This window comes from Taudactylus pleione, unplaced genomic scaffold (assembly GCF_031769625.1).
Source record: "Taudactylus pleione unplaced genomic scaffold, aTauple2 ptg000537l, whole genome shotgun sequence".
In the NCBI taxonomy this organism is placed as follows: domain Eukaryota; kingdom Metazoa; phylum Chordata; class Amphibia; order Anura; family Myobatrachidae; genus Taudactylus; species Taudactylus pleione.
The window spans coordinates 8,929,650-8,952,938 of record NW_028284939.1 but is presented as its reverse complement, the minus strand read 5'-3'; the positions used below and the strand labels follow the sequence as shown (position 1 = coordinate 8,952,938).

General features: G+C 46.2%; 1 protein-coding gene across 1 annotated transcript in view; it reads left to right on the top strand.

The window, feature by feature from the left end:
* PEPD (peptidase D) overlaps positions 1 to 23,289 on the top strand; it is a 225,953-nt gene that overhangs the window by 69,457 nt on the left and 133,207 nt on the right. The window contains exons 8-9 of the mRNA XM_088451097.1: positions 2,291 to 2,366; positions 7,043 to 7,089. Coding sequence (XP_088307223.1) covers positions 2,291 to 2,366; positions 7,043 to 7,089 — 123 coding nt within the window. The remainder of the gene's footprint in view (positions 1 to 2,290; positions 2,367 to 7,042; positions 7,090 to 23,289) is intronic.

Genomic DNA, 23,289 nt, shown 5'->3' with positions numbered 1-23,289 from the left:
TATTGATACAAGTCCTATGGCCATGGACAAAAAGCATCACAGCGAGGGGCAGTCACAGTACCTCAATTGGGATCTGCGGGATGGCAGGAGCCTCGCAGACATGAGACAGAACACCAGATAGCAGTAAAGGCAGATAATAGAGTTTGAAGTACATAAGAGGAGCTGGGACTATCGTCTCACGTCTTCTTGAAGGCGCAGCAAAAGATTGTATGATAACCTCTCCACGCAGAGGGTTAAAGCACAGATGACGACGCACACACTCACAACGTACATGGGCTATAGTGTACTTGCATTCAGGAGACAATTGCCTGGGTGCAGTCTGTGGGGGGGAATTCAAAGTTTTTAGCGCGCCGCTCAGTAAGGGGCCCCAACGGAGCAATTCAATTGTTGCTCCGATCTGGCGGATTCGGTATGATACACCGCCGGCCGGGAGCACCAGCCCGACATGGAAGGAAATCCTGATCGTCTAGAAGGTAAGTACTTACTAACCTAACTCTACCCCCTAACCCTCCCTTAGGGTGCCTAACCCTAACCTCACCCCCCCCCCCCGTGCCTAAACCTAACCCCCCCTTTCCCCGCCGCCTAAACCTAAGTCCCCTGGGGGGGTTTTGCCTACCCCTTACCTTCCCCCCGGGTGCTTAACCCTCCCTCCCCCTAGCCTAAACCTAACCTCCCGTGGGGGTGCCTAACCCTAAGTCCCCCCTGGGAACCCAAAACCTAAACCCCCTGCGGCTGTCCGCGCTCGGCGCCCGGCATCCCTTCGATCGGTATGCCGGGCGCCGGTCTCCCGGCGTAGGTTAGTTAACCCTCGCCGGGATTCTGTAGTCTAAATGCTGGCGGTCGGCATTGTGACCGCCGGCATCATAAATGCGGCGTAGGTTAGTTAACCCTCGCTGGGATTCTGTAGTCTAGATGCCGGCGGTCGGCATTGTGACCGCCGGCATCATAAACGTATACTGATCTGGCGCGTGTGCCGCGGATGACAACATTTCTGCTCGCTGCCTGCTGAGGCGACGAGCAGAAGTTCACGTAAAGCTGGTGTTTTGGGCACCCAGACGGTAGTTTGGGTTGGCCTAACCAGGGCTTGAGATTGGTTTGGCTGTTTTACACGGCTATTGGGCGCGACAGTTAATGGGCACCCTAAACCATTGAATTGCTCCGGCGGGCGCATATTAATTATCACCACCCTAAAAAAACAATTTAATCGCCCCTTATGTTTGGGCACATGGGTAGCAAATCTGACAAGTCCAAATTCGGAGCACATAGGGGCCTGACAGCGCTGTCAGCACACAAACCTGCACGCAGACCACCCACAGTCACCTGCCCACCCGATATGATCAGAACATGTGTTACTTTTCTTGGGCCCGGAACAATTTGCCGTTATGGCAGCGTACGCGGCCGACTTCATTTACATTTCCTCTGGATGAAGACCATAAAATGAACCCTACCAATATATAGCGTGTGGTTATTTTTTTTTATTTTTTTTCCTCTTCGAACCTTTCAAATAAACGAACAGTTGTGATATACGGTACATAATGTAATATCTAATCCTCTGCTAATGTACTGTGGCCCTGATTCCGAGACGGACGCTCTGAAAGAGCGCTCGCTCTGAATCAGGGCGTTTTTTTTTGGAGTGGCCTCCTGGCCGCTCGCATAGCTGTGGGTGACCACCCACAGCTATAGCGAGCGGCCAGGTTGATGTTGGCGATGGTCAAGACCATCGCGACCTTCGGGCTTGCGACGAGACCCTTGTGGTAGGGTCTCGTGGCCGCAAGCTCCAGAGAGCTTCTGACTCTAATAGAGCCGGAAGCTCTCCCACTGACATCAGTGGGGCCGCCCACAAACGGCAGGCGTTCGCTCGGGAACGCCTCCGTTTGTGAAGCCACCCCCCGGCCACGCCTACCAAAGGGGGCGAGCTGTCAATCACCATCGACCATCGCCCCCTTTGGTGCGAGACCCGGAGCGACGGAGCCGACTCCGTTGTGCGCATGCCCAGTGGGCAAACATCGACCTGAGTGCTCGCAACCGGATCTGAATCCGGCCCTGAGTGCACAGATGCCTTTTTTTGGTGGTTTATAGCTTGTTAACCGTGTTCCCCAGTGGTAAAATTGTAATAACAAATGGTGATGTAATACGGCAGCCGTTCAGACCTGTACATCTTGGATGCGTAGAATTTTATGTTTATTTTACTTGACAAGACTATTCTTATAAACATATAGGATTTCCCATTGTAGTATATTTTCGCTCATTAACATTTCGTTCTGTGTTCTCTCTTCCCTCCCCCTGACAGTCGCGTGTTCAAGACGGACATGGAGCTGGAGGTGATGCGGTACACGAATCGGGTCTCCAGCGAGGCTCATAAAGAGGTAACCCTGCCTACACATCGCCGTGCTGGGATGGAGAGCGCTGCCCGACAGGCCATGTCTTCCAGCTTTATTCTGTCACATCCCAGTAATTGTGTATTGATTATCGTGTTCCTTGCATCTCGTCTTCTACGTATGGTAATAGAAGTGTCCCAGTATAACTCATTTCTATGAACAGCAACTGCTGGGGAAATTGGTTACATTAACTCATTGCCCGCCGTGATTTCTGGGAGCACACTCCTGTGCTGGTAAATCATTCGGAGCGGTCTATGGGCCTGATTCAGACCCGCTCGCGAGCGCTGAGCGCTCGCAAGCTGGTCGATGGCGGCCCAGTGCGCATGCGTACGACGGGGCCGGCTCCGTCGCGCGCATGCGCGAGACCCGGATAGCGACGGCCAAGCCGTCGCTCCGGGTCTCGTACCAAAGGGGGCGTGCTGTCGATGTTGAGTGACAGCACGCCCCCTTTGGTGGGCGGGCCGGGGACGTGGCTGCCCAGACGGAGGCGTTCCCATGGGAACGCCTACCGTCTGGGGCCGGCCCCACTGACATCACAAGACATCATGCAGAGCCGAAAGCACTCTTGGGCTTGCAGCAACGAGACCATACCACAAGGGTCTCGTCGCAAGCCCGATGGTCGCGATGGTCTTGACCATCGCGACCATCTTCCTGGCCGCTCGCTATAGCTGTGGGTGGTCACCCACAGCTATGCGAGCGGCCGGGAGGCCGCTCTAAAAAAAAACAGAGGGGCGGCCCTGATTCAGAGCGAGCGCTCTGTCAGAGCGTCCGGCTCTGAATCAGGCCCAATGTGTGCAATTATCTTTCCACCTGTCTTTTTTTTTTTTGTAACCTGGAGCACGACTGATTGGGTTCCGTAGGTTGGGAGATTTGCATGGAAAGCTAATGGGAGGCGTGTACTGTATGAAGCCCTAGATTGGATAGTTGTGGCTCCTGTCCAATCAGGTGACATTTTCACTAAACACCCTACCACTAGAGATTGGGGGTATATTTACTAAGGTGCAGGATTTTTCGAAGTGGAAGTGTTGCTCATAGCAACCGCTTGTATTCTACTTAGCATTTATCTTGCACCTTCTAGAACAGGGGTCTTCAACCTTTAAGACAGTGTGGGCCACATAAAAAAGTTCGACGAAGCCGAGGGCCAATAAGCTGTACTGCGGTATTTAGACTCTGTCCCCTCCTCACACAATTATGTCCCATAACTGCCCCCTCCTACAATTTTAATTAGGTCACAGCACGGCTCCCCCTCCTCACGCAGTTATAATTATGCCCCATAACTGTCCCCCCTCCTCCATTAATTCTGTCAGATAGTTGCCCCCATCCTCAAACAGTTATGTCCCGTAACTGCCCCCCTCCAGCATAAAAGATCCGTAAAAAAAAAATCAGACCTCAGATCGATGGGGGCGGCCATCTTCTCGGCTCTTGCTGCCGTGCCCCCTGGCTCCACACTTCTCCCACTGTGCATTTGTAGTTTCCTTTCCTTTGATTAGTGGATAGCTAAAGCCATCCACCAATCAATGCTTAGATACGCCCACGACAGTGATTGGTGAATGGCCAGGATCATCCACCAATCGGCTATCTAGCAGCCAAGACAGTGCACTGCTGTGATGTGGCAGCCAGCGCGGCTGGAAGAGAATGCTGCGGCTGCCCGGCCGCTCTAATCTGACGGTGGCCAGGCAGTATACTCAGCCTGACTCCACGGTGCGCCCCCCCCCCCAGGTCACTGTAAGCAGCCGCACACCCTAATGCCTGCCTCTGTGTCTCATTCTAAAAATACTGAAGAGACACAGCAGGTGAGCCAACGTGGAACAGGTCCAAGGGGAACAGCTCCACACGCCACGGGGTTGAAGACCCCTGTTCAAGAAGATAATAGCTAGAATCTGATTGATTGCTATGGGCAACATCTTCTAAAAACCCACATTTTAGTAAATATACCCCTTGGATTGAATGAGTAGTTCAGATCTCTCAATTGCTTACAGCTATCAGCTATCCCTCCTCTGAAATACTGCTTTTTGGAGGCTTTTTCAGGACATAGGGTAAGGTACTACTAGGCACTAAATAAAGAGTTTTCATCATTAATAGCCCCTTTTATATCCCCCAGAAGGCCATGCTCTGAGGCTTTTCTTACAGCAGGAGTATTCTCTATATACATGTATTGTTATCATAATGTGTAAATTTAAAAGGTGCAATGTCTTTACTATCTTGGTAATATTGATCACTCTCTCTATGATATTTAATGGAAAGTAAGACGGTAGATGTCTATAGAATGCAGCAGCTAGGCCGTCGTGACACCTGCAGGCTGTATGGTAAATGACATATTGCTGAGCAGATTCATCACAGAGTATTGGGAGCACACTTGGTTACATCAGTCGGTTAGCCTGACCACAAACAGATGTGTACCTCTTACACCTAGCCTCGATACGCCATGCTGCGTGACGCCTGGCGAGAGTGATCCGCCAGGTCCTCTGATTACTTTTCGCACAAACAATGCGTTTTAGCTGCAATGCGACCTGGGGGGGTCTAGTTACTAAGCAGTGTTAGGAGACAGAGTGAAAAGTGATAAGGTGCCAGCCAATCAGCTCCCAACTGTCATTATTCGAACACAGCCTGTGAGATGACAGTTGGGAGCTGATTGGCTGGCACCTTCTCACTTCTCACCCTGTCTCCTAACACTGCTTAGTAACTAGACCCCTTAGTCTGCAAATGAGCCACAACGGAAGTGTGTGTGGGAAAAAAAGCCACGGCCGCTGCAACCTAGCGCTTCGTATACGGATTCAGCGCAGTCTCGTTGTGCGTCTTAGCCGTATCGCAGTACTGATGCGCAGTAGCAACAAATGCTCCGACATCGCCTGCATCTCTGAATCCGGCCAAAGAAAAAGGAAACTGATCCCAGCACTGGATGAGAATATATATGCAAAATTACTGCCCACGAGGGGTTCTAAGGGGTCTATTAATTTATCAAGCAGTGAAAAGCGTGGAGCAGTGGAGAAGTTGCCCATAGCAACCAATCAGCTCCTGCCTATTATTTTATAGACTGTACTTGATAAATGCTACTTCAAAGCTGATTGGTTGCTTTGGGCAACTTCTCCACTGATTCACTTTTCCATACGTTTCACTTCTTGATAAATAGACCCCTAAGGGTGATAAACCCTGTATAAGTTAGGTGCTACCTGAAGTAAAACGAGCATGCAATAAGAAAGTGGAACCAAAATACTTCAATATGGGGCACACTAAAAAGGAGTAGGATTTAAAACATAACTTTGTATTATCTAGTAATTGGACTCGTCTAGACAGACAGAACATGCAACGAATAATTGGGCAAGGTGATGATTAGTGACCATGCCATAATCCAATAAATCCAAGGTCCTGGGTCACCTCGTCCTAATTTATAATACATAAGACATGGTGAGAGCTAAATAGTGTGGGGAATGTGTAAAGCCGCCCATCCACTAGCAGACATGAAAACGACTGCACGATTACGACATTGTAATCGTGCAGTCGTTTGTCAGTCTGTGATGAGCCTGCACTGAGCGAGCAGTCGTTCAGTGCAGGCTCATCAATCATCTGCAAACATGCTGAAGCTGACGTTATCGTCAGGTTGTCCAGCATGTTTGCCCGATGATAGATGTCTAAACTACCAACGAGAGCGCGCTTTGCTGGTCGTTTAAGACATTTTTACAAACGATTTGCATACGATTTTTGAACGATAATGTTATCGTTCAAACGCTCACATAAATCGTCTAGTGCACAGGTTCTCAAACTCTGTCCTCGGGACCCCAAACAGTGCATGTTTTGCAGGTCTCCTGACAGAATCACAAGTGATATAATTAGCTCCACCCGTGGATCTTTTAAAATGTGTCAGTGAGTAATGAACACACCTGTGCACCTGCTGGGTGACCTGAAAAACGTGACCTGTGTGGGGTCCTGAGGACTGAGTTGGAGGACCACTGGTCTAGTGGATGGGCACCTTTTAGTGAAGGGTCATATAACATTGAACAAATTAAAACACTGCCAAGTCAACCTACAGTATATCACAATGAGGAGGTTCAATTGAAATTCTGTAATGATTCCCGAGTCCTAGGATAAATAAAATATTCTATAATAAGATGTAAGGATGCCGTAGATGGTGCTACAATATATGTAAAAGGAAATCAAACCATCATGGCTAATCTCACATTTAAAGTTTCTCAATGGGATGTGCGGTTATAAATGCCTCTAAGATAGATTGATAGAATCTATGTAAATGTGAAAAAATCACATCAATGGCTCTCCCATAAATCACCATGAGCCGTGATATCAAGCAGAGTAAGTAAATTCTGGCACATATATAAACTCCATACATAAATGAGGGATTAGCATAAACATATGAATAAAAATATGACTAAGAATAGACATAACAGGTATTGCTCAATCTCTAGAATTCAATCCCCATATAGAAGTACTTTGGTTTCTCTTATTGTATCTCTCCATCAGGCCCAAGGTCTCTATAGTAGAAAATACTGTGCACCATTTTTTTTTTCTACTCTTTATGTCTATAAAACATTTTAATCTGAAATGACAAGTCTAAGACATTACAGTTCTGTGACCTAATGGCCAGTGTTTTATACAGCCAATCAGTCACACAGTCCTCACCGGCAATTTGTCCTTTCATTATCTGTCCACAGGTCATGAAGGCCGCAAAAGTCGGAATGAAAGAGTACGAGCTGGAGAGGTAAGTCCGCGGTGCCGCTGTCCTGTTAGCTGTGACTTCTCAGGTGGTGTCTGGGCCTAATGAGCCTCTCATTAGCAGCGTCCCTTGTGGTGACAGAATGAGGCTGTGTCTCTGGCTGACAGGTGCCCTCGCGCCTTAATACTCCCTCCCTGTCATAGAGCCGTTAGCTGACCAGATTCTCTCTGTGGCTCACACTATATCATTTATATTTAATGTCCTGTTCTGCTAACCCATAACAAGCAGTCAGACGGTGGCTTTCAGCACATGAAGCAACCATGTTATTTAAGACTCCTTTTCAACTGAGCAAATATATATATTATGTCCGAGGGCTGTTTTTTCACATCTGACCCCCGATTTTGCAGTCGGGGGGCGTTGATGGCGATGCAACATACTCACTTGCCAGAGGGAGGAGTCCTATTAAAAAGCACAACATAATAGAATGGTAGCGCCCCTTGAAATAACTCACGTGGGGTTATGTAATATTTATTATCAAATATAGATATTGACGTTGGTTCAGCGCAATGTTATCAGACAAATAAGAGTATTATTAATGTGACATTAAGCTATATCTGCCACCAGAGCAAAGTAGAGGGAGCCATTTTTTGGGATGAACCATTAATTGTGAGATAGCAGCCTCTGTCCTGCAGTGACATCACCAGGTCCTTGTGCACAGAATATAGGTCCTGATTCAGAGCCGGTCGCTCTGACAGAGGACAGAGCGCTCGCTCTGAATCAGGGCCGGTCTTTTTTTTTTTTTTTTAAGAACGGCCTCCTGGCCGCTCGCATAGCTGTGGGTGACTATAGCGAGCAGCCAGGAAGATGGTCGCGATGGTCAAGACCATCACGACCATCGGGCTTGCGACGAGACCCTTGTGGTAGGGTCTCGTTGCCGCAAGCCCCAGAAAGATTTCGGCTCTATCATAGCCGAAAGCTCTCCCACTGACATCACTTGTGATGTCAGTGGGGCCGCCCCCAGACGGTATGCGTTCTTATGGGAGCTCCTCCGTCTGGGTAGCCAACCCCCCGGCCCGCCCACCAAAGGGGGCGTGCTGTCACTCAACTTTCGACAGCCAGCCCCCTCTGGTGCGAGACCCGGAGCAACGGCTTGCCCGTCGCTATCCGGGTCTCATGCATGCGCACGACGGAGCCGGCTCCTTCATGCGCATGCGCCCTGGGCCACCATCGACCCGGTTGCGAGCGCTCAGCGCTTGCGACCGGGTCTGAATCAGGGCCATAGTCCTCTGCAGTTCTGCGTGACTGATCCACATTAATATTTAACTAAATTAAAAACTATTCATCATTTTTCATCAAGGTAACCATTATTAACAGGTTATTTATATAGCACTTATTAGTCTGCGCTTTAAAGAGATTATTTCAGTCATCCACATCCGTTCCTGCCCCAGAGGAGCTTACAATCTGTATTCCCGACCACATATACGCTAGGATTAATTATTATTTTTTTTGTCAGCAGCAAGTTACCCCACCAGTATGTTTTTGGATTGTGGGAATATTTAAGAGTACACATACATGGGGAGAACATACAAACGCCACAGAAATAGGGCCCCTGGCTGGTATTGAACCCACGGCCCTGGGAGGCAGCTGTTCGAGCCACTGTGCGATTATACTGCTCCATTTACAAGACAGACAAGAAATACATTTCATTTGACCTGGTCTACTCAGAAATGGTTTATTTCTTATTTACCTAAATACATTTAGTAATCAATTTGAACAGTTTTTATCTTGTCTGCTCAATTTCATTTTGATAGCCATTTTCAACTTCCAGTGTGGCTGGTAAACTGTGAGGCAGATATCTGAGGCAATTATGTGGAAAAAGTCATCTGAAACGTGCTCAATTGGGCATTCCGACATTGCTCTGCCTCGTGGTTCGCCTGAGTTTCTACAGTGGTTCATTTCACAACGGTTTCTAAGTGATCCCCCCTAATTAAAATGGCTGCTTGTGATGTTGTTGAAGTGCAGGATCGTGTCAGATTGCACATTTGCTTCACAGGCGGAAATCCTCTTTATATACAATCCGGAGTATATGAACAAATGTCATTTTACTGGCTCACACCAACGACAAATCTACTTAGAAAAACAAAGCTGAAATTCTTCATGGTACAGAAAGATTTATGAATTATTCATTTATACATGTCCAAGTATCACAATCCTGTATTAATACTTAAGCTGCATACACATACAACGATTTTTTGAACCAGAGGCGTAACTTCCCGATCAGCGGCTCTCCATCTCCATAGCAGTGCCCGGAAGGGCCCGGGGGACAATGGAGCCAGGTGCCCCCTTAAGGGCTGGAGCCTGGTGATAAAATGACTGCATTGTCTCCGGGAGTTCCGCCACTGTTTTTGAACGATTATCATTAAACAATTTCGTTTAGCGATAATAGTTTGAAAAAATCGTTCACTTTCTGAGTCAAACGATGAACGAAAATCGTTCATGTGCGTTCACGTTTGTAGTTCGTTTGTAGTTCAGTCAGACTTGTCAACTGAACGATTTTCATTAAGGGAATATGCAAAAATCTTTGCAGTTCAAAAAAATCGTTCATTACACTTAAAAAATCTACACAAAAATAGAGTTGCAGATGCTCTATGCGATCATTACTGTTTACATTTCAATTTATTAAATAGAATATCAGGGGTAGTTAGCTTATCAATGGCCAATGATACGGGCCTGCCCACCAGCGTCAAGGTCACCTCATTGAGAAGGTCCCTAACACTCACATCTGGGACGCAAGGCACCCCAAAAGACAGTCCAGCCAAAGACCTCCCCAGGGCATCACACGAAAAGAAGGGTGACAGTGAAGTGTTAACGTATCAGGTGTGTAAAAGTAGCTAATAAGTGTTTAGATAATAAAAGTAGAATATGCGTGAAAAAATACATAAATAAAAAACAAACATGAAGGTGATATACAAAGTGACTATATGTATTAAATGGTGATGCCCTGGAGAGGTCCAGCCAGAACAGCTCAGGGAGCCCCATGTCCAAACGCTCACCCCAAATATACTGACACTAACAATATAAATAGGACTTACTTAAGATTATTCCTGTTGCCTGGTGCAGTCAAATGCTAGGTCCCTGCTTAAAAACATATATGGGGGGGAGGGGTGCAAATCTAGACTGGAGCAATCTCAAGCTTCAGATGTGTGTATAAATACACAATATGGGGTATAAGGAGGGGCTCTAGACTGCACACCCTACTGGTAATGACAGGTGCCATCATGCTGAGATTTTAAAGTAACATACACAAAAACTTGAGTTGCAGATGCACTATGCGATCATTACTGTTTACATTTCAATTTATTAAATGGAATATCAGAGGTAGTTAGCATATCAATGGCCAATGATACGGGCCTGCCCACCAGCGTCAAGGTCACCTCATTGAGCAGGTCCCTAACACTCTGGGGTTCACATCTGGGACGCAGGGCACCCCAAAAGTCAGCCCAGCCAAAGACCTCCCCAGGGTATCACATGAAAATTATCTTAACACTCAGTTACTTGACACACCTGATACTTTAACACTTCACTGTCACCCTTCTTTTCGTGTGATGCCCTGGGGAGGTCTTTGGCTGGACTGTCTTTTGGGGTGCCTTGCGTCCCAGATGTGAGTGTTAGGGACCTGCTCACTGAGGTGACCTTGACGCTGGTGGGCAGGCCCGTATCATTGGCCATTGATATGCTAACTACCTCTGATATTCCATTTAATAAATTGAAATGTAAACAGTAATGATCGCATAGTGCATCTGCAACTCTATTTTTGTGTATGTTACTTTAAAATCTCAGCATGATGGCACCTGTCATTACCAGTAGGGTGTGCAGTCTAGAGCCCCTGACAGATAATCTGACAGAAAATCGTTCATAAAATCGTTGTGTGTGTTTGCAGCTTTAATCTTGTGTATGACTGAGCTACATATAGTGCATAAACAACCAGTGTTTTATACTTAGTGTACCTGTCGCCTACATACAACTTAGGTAGCCATTTTGTGTGCCAAACCAGTGACCACACTGAGGGATCTATGTACTAAGCTCTGTTAGGAGATAAAGGCCTGTATTCAATTAGACTTTTCGCCGTCATCGCTGGTTTTGGGTGTGAAAAAGTATTGCGCTCATCTCCGCTTCCGCTTCCCCGTATTCAATTCCAAATCGGCGAAAACGGGACCCAGCGAAACTGAAATCGGCGAAAAGTTCTGTCCGTTTTGAGGAAATCAGCTTGACACCCCCCAAAAGATGCTCTGACATGGTGGATCACTATGGGTACCCCTGAATAGCCCTGCTAAAGGTATTCGGGTTTTTAAATGGTCTCAATAGCTGCTATTTAGCGTCTTTTAGCAAGTGGTGAAGAAGAGCATTTTGCTACTTTTTGGGGGGAAAATAAGTCGTTCCATCAAATTTGGGGACATGAAAATGGCTACAAGTATATTTTAAAGTTGCTAAAGTCAAGCATTAAAAAGCGCCAAAAACACACCTTCAGTAAACACCTGCAATCAAAAATACACCTCCCCCATACTTCCAGACCCCCCCAAATACTTCCAGACCCCCCCAAAGGCTATTTTGCTAGTTTTTGATTTTGTACCCCCACTTTGATTTTTCGCCCATTTTTTCAAAGTGCTTTTTTGGGGTGTCTTTTGTGGGGTTTTTCTTGCGTTTTTTGACGCAGTTAGCGCCAGGGGGGATGTCCAAAGGGTGCAGGGTGGTTCCCGCAACATTGCACTCCAAAACCCCAATTCTGCAATTTTTTCCGCCGAGTATTTCGGCCTATTACATTGCATTGCGTTATCGCGCCGGCAAAAAGACGCTACAATTGAATACAGGGATAAGTTGAAACCGGCGAAAATGACGTCATCGGCGAAAAAGTAACTGACTTTTCGCTTCTAATTGAATACGGAGGTAAGGTACCAGCCAATCAGCTCCTAACTGTCATGTCATATGCTGTGTTTGAAAAATGACAGGAGCTGACTGGCTGGTTCTTTATCTCCGTTCACTTTATCTCCTAACAAAGCATAGTAAATAGACCCCTAAGGCACAACATGGCTGCCTCTGTCACTGTGTGTTTGTAGGTGACAGGGGCACAATGCCATCTACAGTTTAGTTAATGTCTTGCTGACCGTAATACTTTAACCTTTAAAGTGACGCTAGATCCCAAAACTTATAACACTTATTTTAAAATGCCATGTAAGATGTTGGCCGTGTACGTTGTTGCCATTTTATTGCCATACCTTAAAGGCAGGGTTACCATACTATCCCTTTAATGAGGGACACACCTGAATTACACAAGTTCTGTGGCTGGCTGATTTAAGTGTACATTTCACCTGGTTTTAATTAGCTACAGAACCTGGGTAGTTCATGCGTGTCTCAGATTAAAGGCATAGTATGGCAACCCTAGGATAATCTCTCCTTATACAGACTGTATGTATTTACCATAGGTACACCCTGTAGGACTGTGTTTGCTCTATAGATAATTTGTGCTAGACCTCATCGGTGAAGTAGAACTTTAAGGGGGTCTAGTTACTGAGCAGTGTTAGGAGACAGAGGGCCTGATTCAGAGCAGCTCGTAAGTGGCCGCTCGTTCGCTCTGAGCGATGTTCGCCCAACTGCGCATGCGTACGGATCGTTATACGCATGCGCGAACCAGTCAGTGCGGTCGAAATTCATGTGCTCGCAAAATAGCGAATGCCTGATAATTTGAGTGACAGAAAGAGGCGCATGTGGGTGGTAACAGGGGAAGGTGCTTGAAACGGGGAGTGGAGATCCGATCGCAGGCGTGCTTAAAGGTCAAAACGGGCGTTTTATGGGTGTGCATAATTAATACAGCAGCGTCATTGACCACGTCACTGGGTTATTTTATAGCCAGAACTGCTCACAAAATTGTGGTAGCAAAAACTAACCACAAGAATAGCGAGCAGCTCATACCCTGGTCGATGTACTCGATTAATCTAATAAATAGCGGACATGACGTAGGATGCGAGCGGCCAGGGGGCGTGGTTTCCCAAAAAACGACCGCAAGTTTTGTTAGCTCGTTCAGACCTAGAGGCGTGAACAGACCGCAAAGAGCGAACGGTTCATTTGAATAGCCACCCCTATTTTCTGACCGAGCGAGCGCTAATTGCGTCCGGCTCTGAATCAGGCCCAGAGTGAAAAGTGATAAGGTGCCAGCCTATCAGCTCCCAACTGTCATCTCACAGGCTGTGTTTGAAAAATTACAGTTGGGAGCTGATTGGCTGGTACCTTATCACTTTTCACTCTGTCTCCTAACACTGCTTAGTAAATAGATCCCTAAATAGCAACCATTTATTTTCCACTTACCAGCCACCTGTATTGCACAGTGATAATTATGGAAATGAGGGAGGGTGCATGATCATTTAAAACAGACAGTGACTGTATTATGAGCGAATCCACTCACGGTTCTAAGCAGAGGATCGATAACTTAATGGTAATATATTTATTGTTTAATAATAAACCACCTCCATTAGTCGAGGCTCGGTCACTTTAGCGCTTCAGAATTCGCTGTATAACACACGTGCAGATACATATTCTCCGTCTTACAAACATTTGCAAAACCGAAATAATTTGATGATCCAGTGAGAACAGAACTACAGCAGCGCCATTCATAGCAAACCATCGGGTCCCTTGTGCTTGGATCCGTATAATGGATTTATCCCGGACGTCTGCAGACTGTCGGCCATAAGACCCTCCCCGCTGGATGTTGCTCCGTATACCGGCACCAGTTCTTCCAGGGGATTCGCTGGGTTCACCCATCAGGAAGCTAAAGGACAGACCTTTCTTCAAAGCAGATGCTTGTTTCCAAATGGTTTAATATATAGGGCAAGAAGCTAAACATATATTCCAGCATTGAGACCTCCGAGAGGAAGAAATGTTTACTGATGCCAAATCGTATTTGAATAATAAACGGTGCCCCGAGATAAAACAACATCTGTTGAATATTTAAAGCTGGGAAAATAACAGTGCTCAGATCCTTCAGCCACATCAACAGGGTCCTGCGCTGTGAACGCATGTCCAGGTTTACTAGGAAAGCACATTCAAGCCTTCGCCGTAGTCAAGTGCAAGTATCTGTGACTTACGTGGGTCCCAGTGGGAGCAATTATTTTGGTTGGCGTGCCCTCCCCCTTGCTGCATATTACCGAATGTCAAAGAAAAGTTTAGCCCCTTTTAGTCTTAAATCAGTCTTGCCTGGAACGAGGGGTGTGGGGCGAGTCTTCTGGGACCAGAATAAACATGGTATAAACTGCAGCAAAACGCCTTCCTATCATTCACGGAACAGCAACGGAAGGCCAGGAGCATAATGTTTCTATGGAGCTGTGCAACTGCATAAACACTCTCCTCTCCTGCTCTGCAGTACCACGTAATATCGTCCCCTGCTAGCGGCATATAACAGGTGGAACGGAACTGCATTTTTAATTTAAGAAATGTACCATATTTATCAACAGATGCAGCTTTATGGCAATATAATCCCCATTTATCCTCACACTTACTGGATGTAATAATGTTCTAGAGTAACCTTGCTAGGACACTCCCAATGTGCAGGGTTTCACTAAACAGCAGATTGCTAATGCAACCCATAAGATTAGAACTCGCAGAAGGTTTTTAAATTGCACAGTTTAGATGGGAAGTGTTCTGTACAGACCTTTCATGGCCATCGTCAAACATATCGCTGACGTTAGACGGCTTCGGGAAATAAAACCCACACGTTAGCCATGTGTGCAAAGGATTTAACAAAAAATTGTGCTGTCTTTGGAGCCTCAAACAATTTGCCATATTCTATATGTTGCAACCTGTGGCTCCGCAGATGCAAGGCACGCTCAGACTTATAGTTCTGTGATAGCTATAGAGCAGGGATGGGGAACCTTTTTTTTGCCGAGGGCCATTTGGATATATATAACATCATTCATGGGATGGTGCAAGCCACGCCCCCTCCGTGTGACGTCACACGTGGGCGGGCCCACAATTGCCTGTGATTACAGCAATGCCCGGAGCATCCTGAGGATGCTCTGGGGAGCTGTAAGGGCAGCGGTGTGACCGTCTGAAGCAACCTGAGGTCGCTCCTTGCGGCCCTGCTGCATAGCTTCTGGCTGCAGGGTACCATTCTAGGCCCCCTGCTAGCCAGATGAGGCTAGCAGAAACAAAGATTCTATGGCCAGACCAAATGATTTTGCCGGCCTTATACGGACCCACAGGCCGGATGTTCCCCACCCCTGCTGTGGAGACTATTTATTGATTATCGGTTATTTATAAAGCGCACACATATTCCGCAGCGCTAAACAGAGACTATTTCAGTCATTCACATCAGTCTCTATGGGCTTGATTCAGAGACTTACCCAATGCTGATATTTACACAGATTAAGCGACTATTAGCCATTGCTCATTGGTGAAAGCCGCCTGCACATGCATAGCGATTGTTTGCAATTACACACTCGCAGATGACTCACTCGCAAAGTGAGTGACAGGTAGTCAGCGTTTGGGGGGAGGTAACGAGGGGAAACTAGCTAGGCAAACACAGGAGTGTCAGGCCATTTAAACTCTGTTACATTGGCGTGCATAAAGTAGCCATCGCGTTCTCCTTCGCAGACCCTGTCAGCGCGTCAGGAGAGCTGCAGCGTTTCCGACAGGTCAGACTTGCCGCCTATGCTGCGTGGCTGCCCGACGTGCGTCGATGTTCCCGATGTTTATGCTGGAGCGCGACGTCTGACGAATGTGAGTAGCCAGCAGTGGGCGTCCCTCTGCTCGGGTAAGCTTTGGAGACATTGGCATGTTTTTTGCAATTGCGATCCGTCAGCGATCGTAGCTGCGATGGCATTAGCATAAATCTGAGTCATGCCCCAAAATTCCTTACCACATGGACACACATATAGGGTCAGCTAATCCCCCATATGTGCCACCATTTAGGCATGATACCCCGTAACACTGTGGGTGGCATAAACTGTGCCCCCCCTTGTAGCTGGTCAGCCTATACCCTGTGGCGTGCAGCACTCATGGGTCTCAGAGACCCCCCCCCCCCCCCTTGTGGCTTTATTTAGATATATTGGGGTAGATGTAATGATGAGAGTGGAGAAGTGTGCCAGTGGAAAAGTTACCCATGTCAACCAATCCGCTTCTACCTATCATTTTATAGAATGTACTTGATAAATGCAACCTCAAAGCTGATTGGTTGCCATGGGCAACTTCTCCACTCTTATCACTGATTCATGCATCTACCCCATTGTGTGCAATGTTACTGATATTGGGCAGGGCAGCATTCACGTTAAGTGTCATGTCTGGCAAAGCTGGCAAAACCTTAGCGAAGCTTTGAACACAAGTTTCCAACTTTATAGCTTCAATTTTGCGCCAGGCCGGGTTCCAGGAATAATTTATCCTCAAATAAAATATATATATATATATTTTTTTTTTCACGAAGACGAGTTTATTTAGGGACTTCATTGTAATACCTAAAAATCCTGTATATATCGGAAGAGCAGAGAAATGAGAGAGAAGTGGTACCGTAGCTAACGCGCTGGAAGGCATTGCTGGTGGCGTTCACATCAAACAGCAGAGTAATGTCTTCTCAGCGTGAGGCCAAGAAATTCTAACTAGATAACAACTTGAGACTCCTGGTTTAGCGCTGGGCCAGCCAATCTGTAATTCTTTGAAGCCCGATGGCCGGGAATCAAAGTGCGGCCGCGTTACTGCACTCTCTTGCTCTTCAATCAAATTTCAGGCTATTAAATGGTCCAGATGTTGGTTGACCTCAAAGTTTTATAGTGTGAGTAGTTGAAGTTAAGCTAATTAACTTGCTGTAGAACCTGATGATAAGAAAAGCTCTTGTCAATCTGCTGCTTATGATTTCTTGAAATCATGCGGGAAAACAAGGTCTTTGGTCTCCCACCACCTCTCCCAAAAGATTCTACAGAGACTGGGGGGCATATTTCCTAAAGTGAGTGCTTTCAGAAGAGGAGATGTTGCCCATAGCAACCATTCAGATTCTAGCCATTATCTTCTAGAAGGTGCCAGTTAAATGTCAAGTAGAATCTAATTGGTTGCTATGGGCAACATCTCCACTTCTAAAAACTCTCACTTTAATAAATAAACCCCTGGGTGGCTTAATTCCAACCCACATATATATGTGAGCACAACGAAATTCTCCTTAGAACATGAATAAATAATTGTGCACCGTACATGTACCAAAACACCCTCCTCTGTTAACTTTTTTTTTTTTTTTATTGGCCTTTTCTCAGTAAAATTAATACAATTAACATATAGTAATTTAATTTGTGTGTATAGGCCTATATAATGGTTAGTATTACTGCCTCACAGGACTGAGGTTGTGGGTTTGATTCCCACTACGGCCCTGTGTGGAGTTATATATTCTACCTGTATTCCTGGTTTCCTCTCACACGCCAAAAATATACTGGTATTTTAATTGGCTCCCAACAAAGAAATATTAACCCTAGTGTGTATGTGTGTGCACATGTGGTAGGGAATATAGATTGTAAGCTCCACTGGGGCAGGGACTGATGTGAATGGCCTAATATTCTCTGTAAAGCGCTGTGGAATATGTGTGCGCTATATATATAATAACTGGTAATAACTCGCAGAAGTGTTTCATACATTTTTTATTATTTATTAAATCTGATTTGATCATTAAATCTAATCACCAACGTTCAATGAATACACTTGTGTTTCATGTAAAACTTTCTCACTGAGCTTCTATGTAATAATAATATGTAAATTAGATTATAAAAAAAAAAAGAAATTAAAATAATTCAAATTTATAAAATTCTGAGCTGCTGGCACTCATCCACTATTAATGCCGGTTTTCAGCAACACAAAGCGCTTTCGTTCCCAGTTATCACACATTACAAGCTAGTAGTCACTTCGGGGACTATTACCCAGTCCCACGGGGCCTCCTTGGTGCCATCCATACCCGTTCAGGCCATCTGCCTAGTCCCTAACGGGATGCCTGTTTGCACTGCTCTCAGAGTCCGTGCCCGTCTCCTCACAGTTTCCGCAGTTGCGGTGCATGCGCCGTCATCTTAACAATGATCATCTGATTCCCTTTAGCCAACCAGTTTCTGGATCTTCCTGGTCACGTGCCCGTACAGCCAATCGTCATTACCGCGTCCTACTTAAACCTCGTATTGTGCAGGGTTCTGTGCCAAAATAACTTCTCTTCACAGAGACCTACTTCCTAGCTCCTGGCTGTGCAGTATTCCGCATCTGTGTGTTACCAGCTCCTGGCTGTGCAGTATTCAGTATCTCTGTGTTACCTGCTCCTGGCTGTGCAATATTCAGTATCTCTGTGTTACCTGCTCCTGGTTGTGCAGTATTCAGTATCTCTGTGTTACCTGCTCCTGGTTGTGCAGTATTCAGTATCTCTGTGTTACCTGCTCCTGGCTGTGCAATATTCAGTATCTCTGTGTTACCCGCTCCTGGCTGTGCAATATTCAGTATCTCTGTGTTACCTGCTCCTGGCTGTGCTGTATTCAGTATCTCTGTGTTACCTGCTCCTGGCTGTGCAGTATTCAGTATCTCTGTGTTACCTGCTCCTGGTTGTGCAGTATTCAGTATCTCTGTGTTACCTGCTCCTGGCTGTGCAGTATTCAGTATCTCTTTGTTACCTGCTCCTGGCTGTGCAGTATTCTGCATCTCTGTGTTACCTACTCCTGGCTGTGCAGTATTCCGCACCTCTGTGTTACCTGCTCCTGGCTGTGCAGTATTCCGCATCCCTGTGTTACCTGCTCCTGGCTGTGCAGTATTCCGCATCTCTGTGTTACCTGCTCCTGGCTGTGCAGTATTCTGCATCTCTGTGTTACCAGCTCCTGGCTGTGCAGTATTCCGCATCTGTGTGTTACCTACTCCTGGCTGTGCAGTATTCTGCACCTCTGTGTTACCAGCTCCTGGCTGTGCAGTATTCCGCATCTCTGTGTTACCCGCTCCTGGCTGTGCAATATTCAGTATCTCTGTGTTACCCGCTCCTGGCTGTGCAGTATTCTGCATCTGTGTGTTACCTGCTCCTGGCTGTGCAGTATTCAGTATCTCTGTGTTACCTGCTCCTGGCTGTGCAGTATTCAGTATCTCTGTGTTACCTGCTCCTGGCTGTGCAGTATTCCGCATCTCTGTGTTACCTGCTCCTGGCTGTGCAGTATTCCGCATCTCTGTGTTACCTGCTCCTGGCTGTGCAGTATTCCGCATCTCTGTGTTACCTGCTCCTGGCTGTGCAGTATTCCGCATCTCTGTGTTACCTGCTCCTGACTGTGCAGTATTCAGTATCTCTATGTTACCTGCTCCTGGCTGTGCACTATTCCGCATCTGTGTGTTACCTGCTTCTGGCTGTGCAGTATTCTGCATCTCTGTGTTACCAGCTCCTGGCTGTGCAGTATTCCGCATCTCTGTGTTACCTGCTCCTGGCTGTGCACTATTCCGCATCTGTGTGTTACCTGCTTCTGGCTGTGCAGTATTCAGTATCTCTGTGTTACCTGCTCCTGGCTGTGCAGTATTCCGCATCTCTGTGTTACCTGCTCCTGGCTGTGCAGTATTCAGCATCTCTGTCTGACCAGCTCCTGCCCGCTCAGTATCATCAGTGGCATTGTACTATTGGTCTACAGAATCCGGTCCAAAGATCTACAGTAAAAAGGTCAACAATGTCTAGATAGACACCAGATGTTAGACAGTCAATAGGTCGACGCACTAAAGGTCAACCATTGGTTTTCTTTCAGGGTTAGGCACTTACCCCGACGGTTAGGCACCAAGGGGAGGGTTATGGTGAAGATTAGGGTTAGAAAACAAAATAAAACATGTGTCGACCATTTTTGTGTTGACCTTTTGACCAGTCGACCATTTGTACATGTCGACCTTCTTAAATACCAACCTTTAGTGTGTCGACCTTTTTGTCCTTGTCGACCTATTGACTGTGTAACATCTGGTGTCTATCTAGACATGAAGTCGGTGAAGATACAGGCGCTGGAATGATCTGTTTTTACTAAGCAGCTGCTGAAATAGTGGTAGTCAAACCCTAACAAGCAAGTATATAAAACAATAGGTAGCAGCGCTGTCATGCGTATGTAATATCAATGAGTGTACATAGATGGAGGTAAAATATTGACACGTTCATAAAAATATATTAATTTTTGAATATATCACACAACATATGAGCAATAAGCCCCATCCAAATGATTGTTCATATTAAACACTGCCTGTTCCTATAAATGCTTCCGGATAATAGATAACAAGTTGCATTAATCTCAATTTGAGAAGACAATATTGTCCAGCAGATATATAATTACCAAGTCCTTACACCGGCAGAGGGATGGTCCTATTGGCATAAAGGCCCTCATTCAGAGGCGCTCGCTCTGAATGAGGGCAGCCTCTTGACTTTTCAAGTGCGGCCTCCTGGTCGCTAGCTAAGTCGTGGGTTACCACTCACAGCTTTAGCGACCGACCAGGTTGATGGTGGCGATGGTCAAGACCATCGCGACCATCGGGGCTTGCGACGAGACCCTAAGGTCTGTGAAACCACCCCCTCGCCACGCCTACAAAACGGGGCCGCCCCTTTTGTAGTTAGTTAGCTCCGGAGTGAGTGAATTTCTAAACATCGACCTAAACATCGACCCGCTTGCGGTCTGAATGAGGGCCAAAGTCCCATATGCTACACACTGAGGGGGTCATTCAGACCCGCTCGCGAGTGCAGGACGCTCGCAAGCGGGTCGATGTTGCCCCACTGCGCATGCGCACGATGGAGGGAGCTCCGTCGTGCGCATGCGCGAGGCACGGATAGCGACGGGCTCTCCGTCGCCCCGGGTCTCGCACCAAAGGGGGCGTGCTGTCGATGTTGATTGACAGCACGCCCCCTTTGGTGGGCGTGCCTGCCATACGGAGGTGTTCCTATGGGAACGCCTACCGTCTGAAGCTGGCCCCACTGACATCACTAGTGATGTCAGTGGGAGTGATTTTGGTTCTGATAGAGCCAAAATCACTCCAGGGCTTGCGGAAGCGAGACCCTACCGCAGGGTCTCCGTCGCAAGCCCGATGGTCTTGACCATCGCGACCATAATCATGGACGCTCGCATAAGCTGTGGGTGGTCACCCACAGCTATGCGAGCGTCCAGGAGGACGGTCCATTTTCATGGAGGAGGGCCCTGATTCAGAGCGAGCGCTCTGGTCAGAGCGTTCGGCTCTGAATCAGGCCCTGAGCCCTCAGATGTCCACGGTGTACATAAGCTGGTTAAATCCAGATAGAGATACAGATGTTTAAAAAAAAACGATTCTGGTTCCTTTATTACCGGTAAGCTGGTCCAGGCTTGTTATAGCATTAGGTTAGAAGTCACTTGTTTCATAGAGGCTGCTACCTATTGTTTTGTATTCTATCTAGACATTGTCTACCTTTTTACTGTAGATCTTTCAATCCACACCTTCGGCCTACAGCTGCCTCTCCACTTGCAGTACCGCATCCATCCACTAGTAGTCAGTCTGCATGAGGAGGAGTCTCAGTAAGCCTCCCAGATTCATTCACTCTTCTATCAAGTTTGCCAACCCTAGGGTACCAGACCCGAGTCATTGTGATTCCTGTAACGTGACAGTAGTTCCCTGAGGAGAATGTATAGATTGCATTTTTGGTAACATTATTTAGTCTCTCACATCAGAGGGCTCTAAGCAGCCGCGCTAAACGCTTTAAATAACCGTCCATGTGTACGGAATTTATAGCAACCTTACCATATGTTGTACTTTGAAAAATTTCCTGCGCATTGTTGGTGGATATTTTAATAACCACCTCAGGAACTGAAGTAGAAACCTTATTTTATCTTTGACCTTTCTAGAATATAAAATGAATATCCAGCCTAATGTGTTTCTCTTTAGAAGATTCAGAACATTTATTAAAATGCAGTATAATTCTGGCGCAATGGTTTTCTTTTAATATAGTAACACCTGCTGTTTGTTCCAATCTCTTACACGTAACCAGACGCCAGGAGTCATTTATACAGGAGATGAGATCTGAAAAACATGTTTTCCCTTCATTTTCTCAAAGCTGTGTTAATGCCACAAAGCGGCTAAAAGCTGTAGTTACACGACCCCTTTCTTCTAGGTGTAACAAGCAGTCCATTAAATTAGATGGCACAGGAAGTTGAGAGGAAAATGTTTTCTCTTACATAATGGCAACTTTTGAAAAAGCATTTCTGGGAGATTGGGAAAGGGACACCTATATGCACGGCGCTGAGGAGACTGCGCAGTCTGAGAAGTGTCATAAAGTTGACTCACTGTAAATGAGCCCCAAAGCTGTGTGTGTATATATATATACATATACAGTCAGGTCCATAAATATTGGGACATTGACAGAATTTTCAGATTTTGGCCTCTATTCACCACCACAATGGTTTTGAAATGAAACAAACAAGATGTGCTTTAACTGCAGACTTTCAGATTTAATTTGAGGGTAATTACATCCAAATCGGGTGAACGGTGTAGGAATTACAACAGTTTCAATATGTGCCTTCCACTTTTTAAGGGGCCAAAAGTAATGGGACTATCAACTCAAAAGCTATTTCATGGACAGGTGTGGGCTATTCCCTCGTTATTTCATTATCAATTAAGCAGGTAAAAGGTCTGGAGTTGATTCTAGGTGTGACATTTGCATTTGGAATCAGTTGCTGTCAACTGTCAATATGAGATCCAAAGAGCTGTCACTATCAGTGAAGCAAGCCATCATTGGGCTGAAAAATCAAAACAAACCCATCAGAGAGAGAGCAAAAACATTAGGTGTGGCCAAATCAACTGTTTGGAACATTCTTAAAAAGAAAGAATGCATCGGAGAGCTCAGAAACACCAAAAGACCCGGAAGACCACGGAAAACAACTGTGGTGGATGACAAAAGAATTATTTCCCTGGTGAAGAAAAACCCCTTCACAACAGTTGGCCAAATCAAGAACACTCTCCAGGAGGTAGGTGTATATGTGTCAAAGTCAACAATCAAGAGAAGACTTCACAAGAGTGATATAGATGGTTCACCACAAGATGCAAACCATTGGTGAGCCACAAAAACAAGGAAGACCAGATTACAGTTTGCCAAACAATATCTAAAAAAGCCATTACAGTTCTGGAACAACATCCTATGGACAGATGAGACAAACATCAACTTGTACCAGAGTGATTGGAAGAGAAGAGAAGGAAAGGAACTGCTCATGATCCAAAACATACCACCTCATC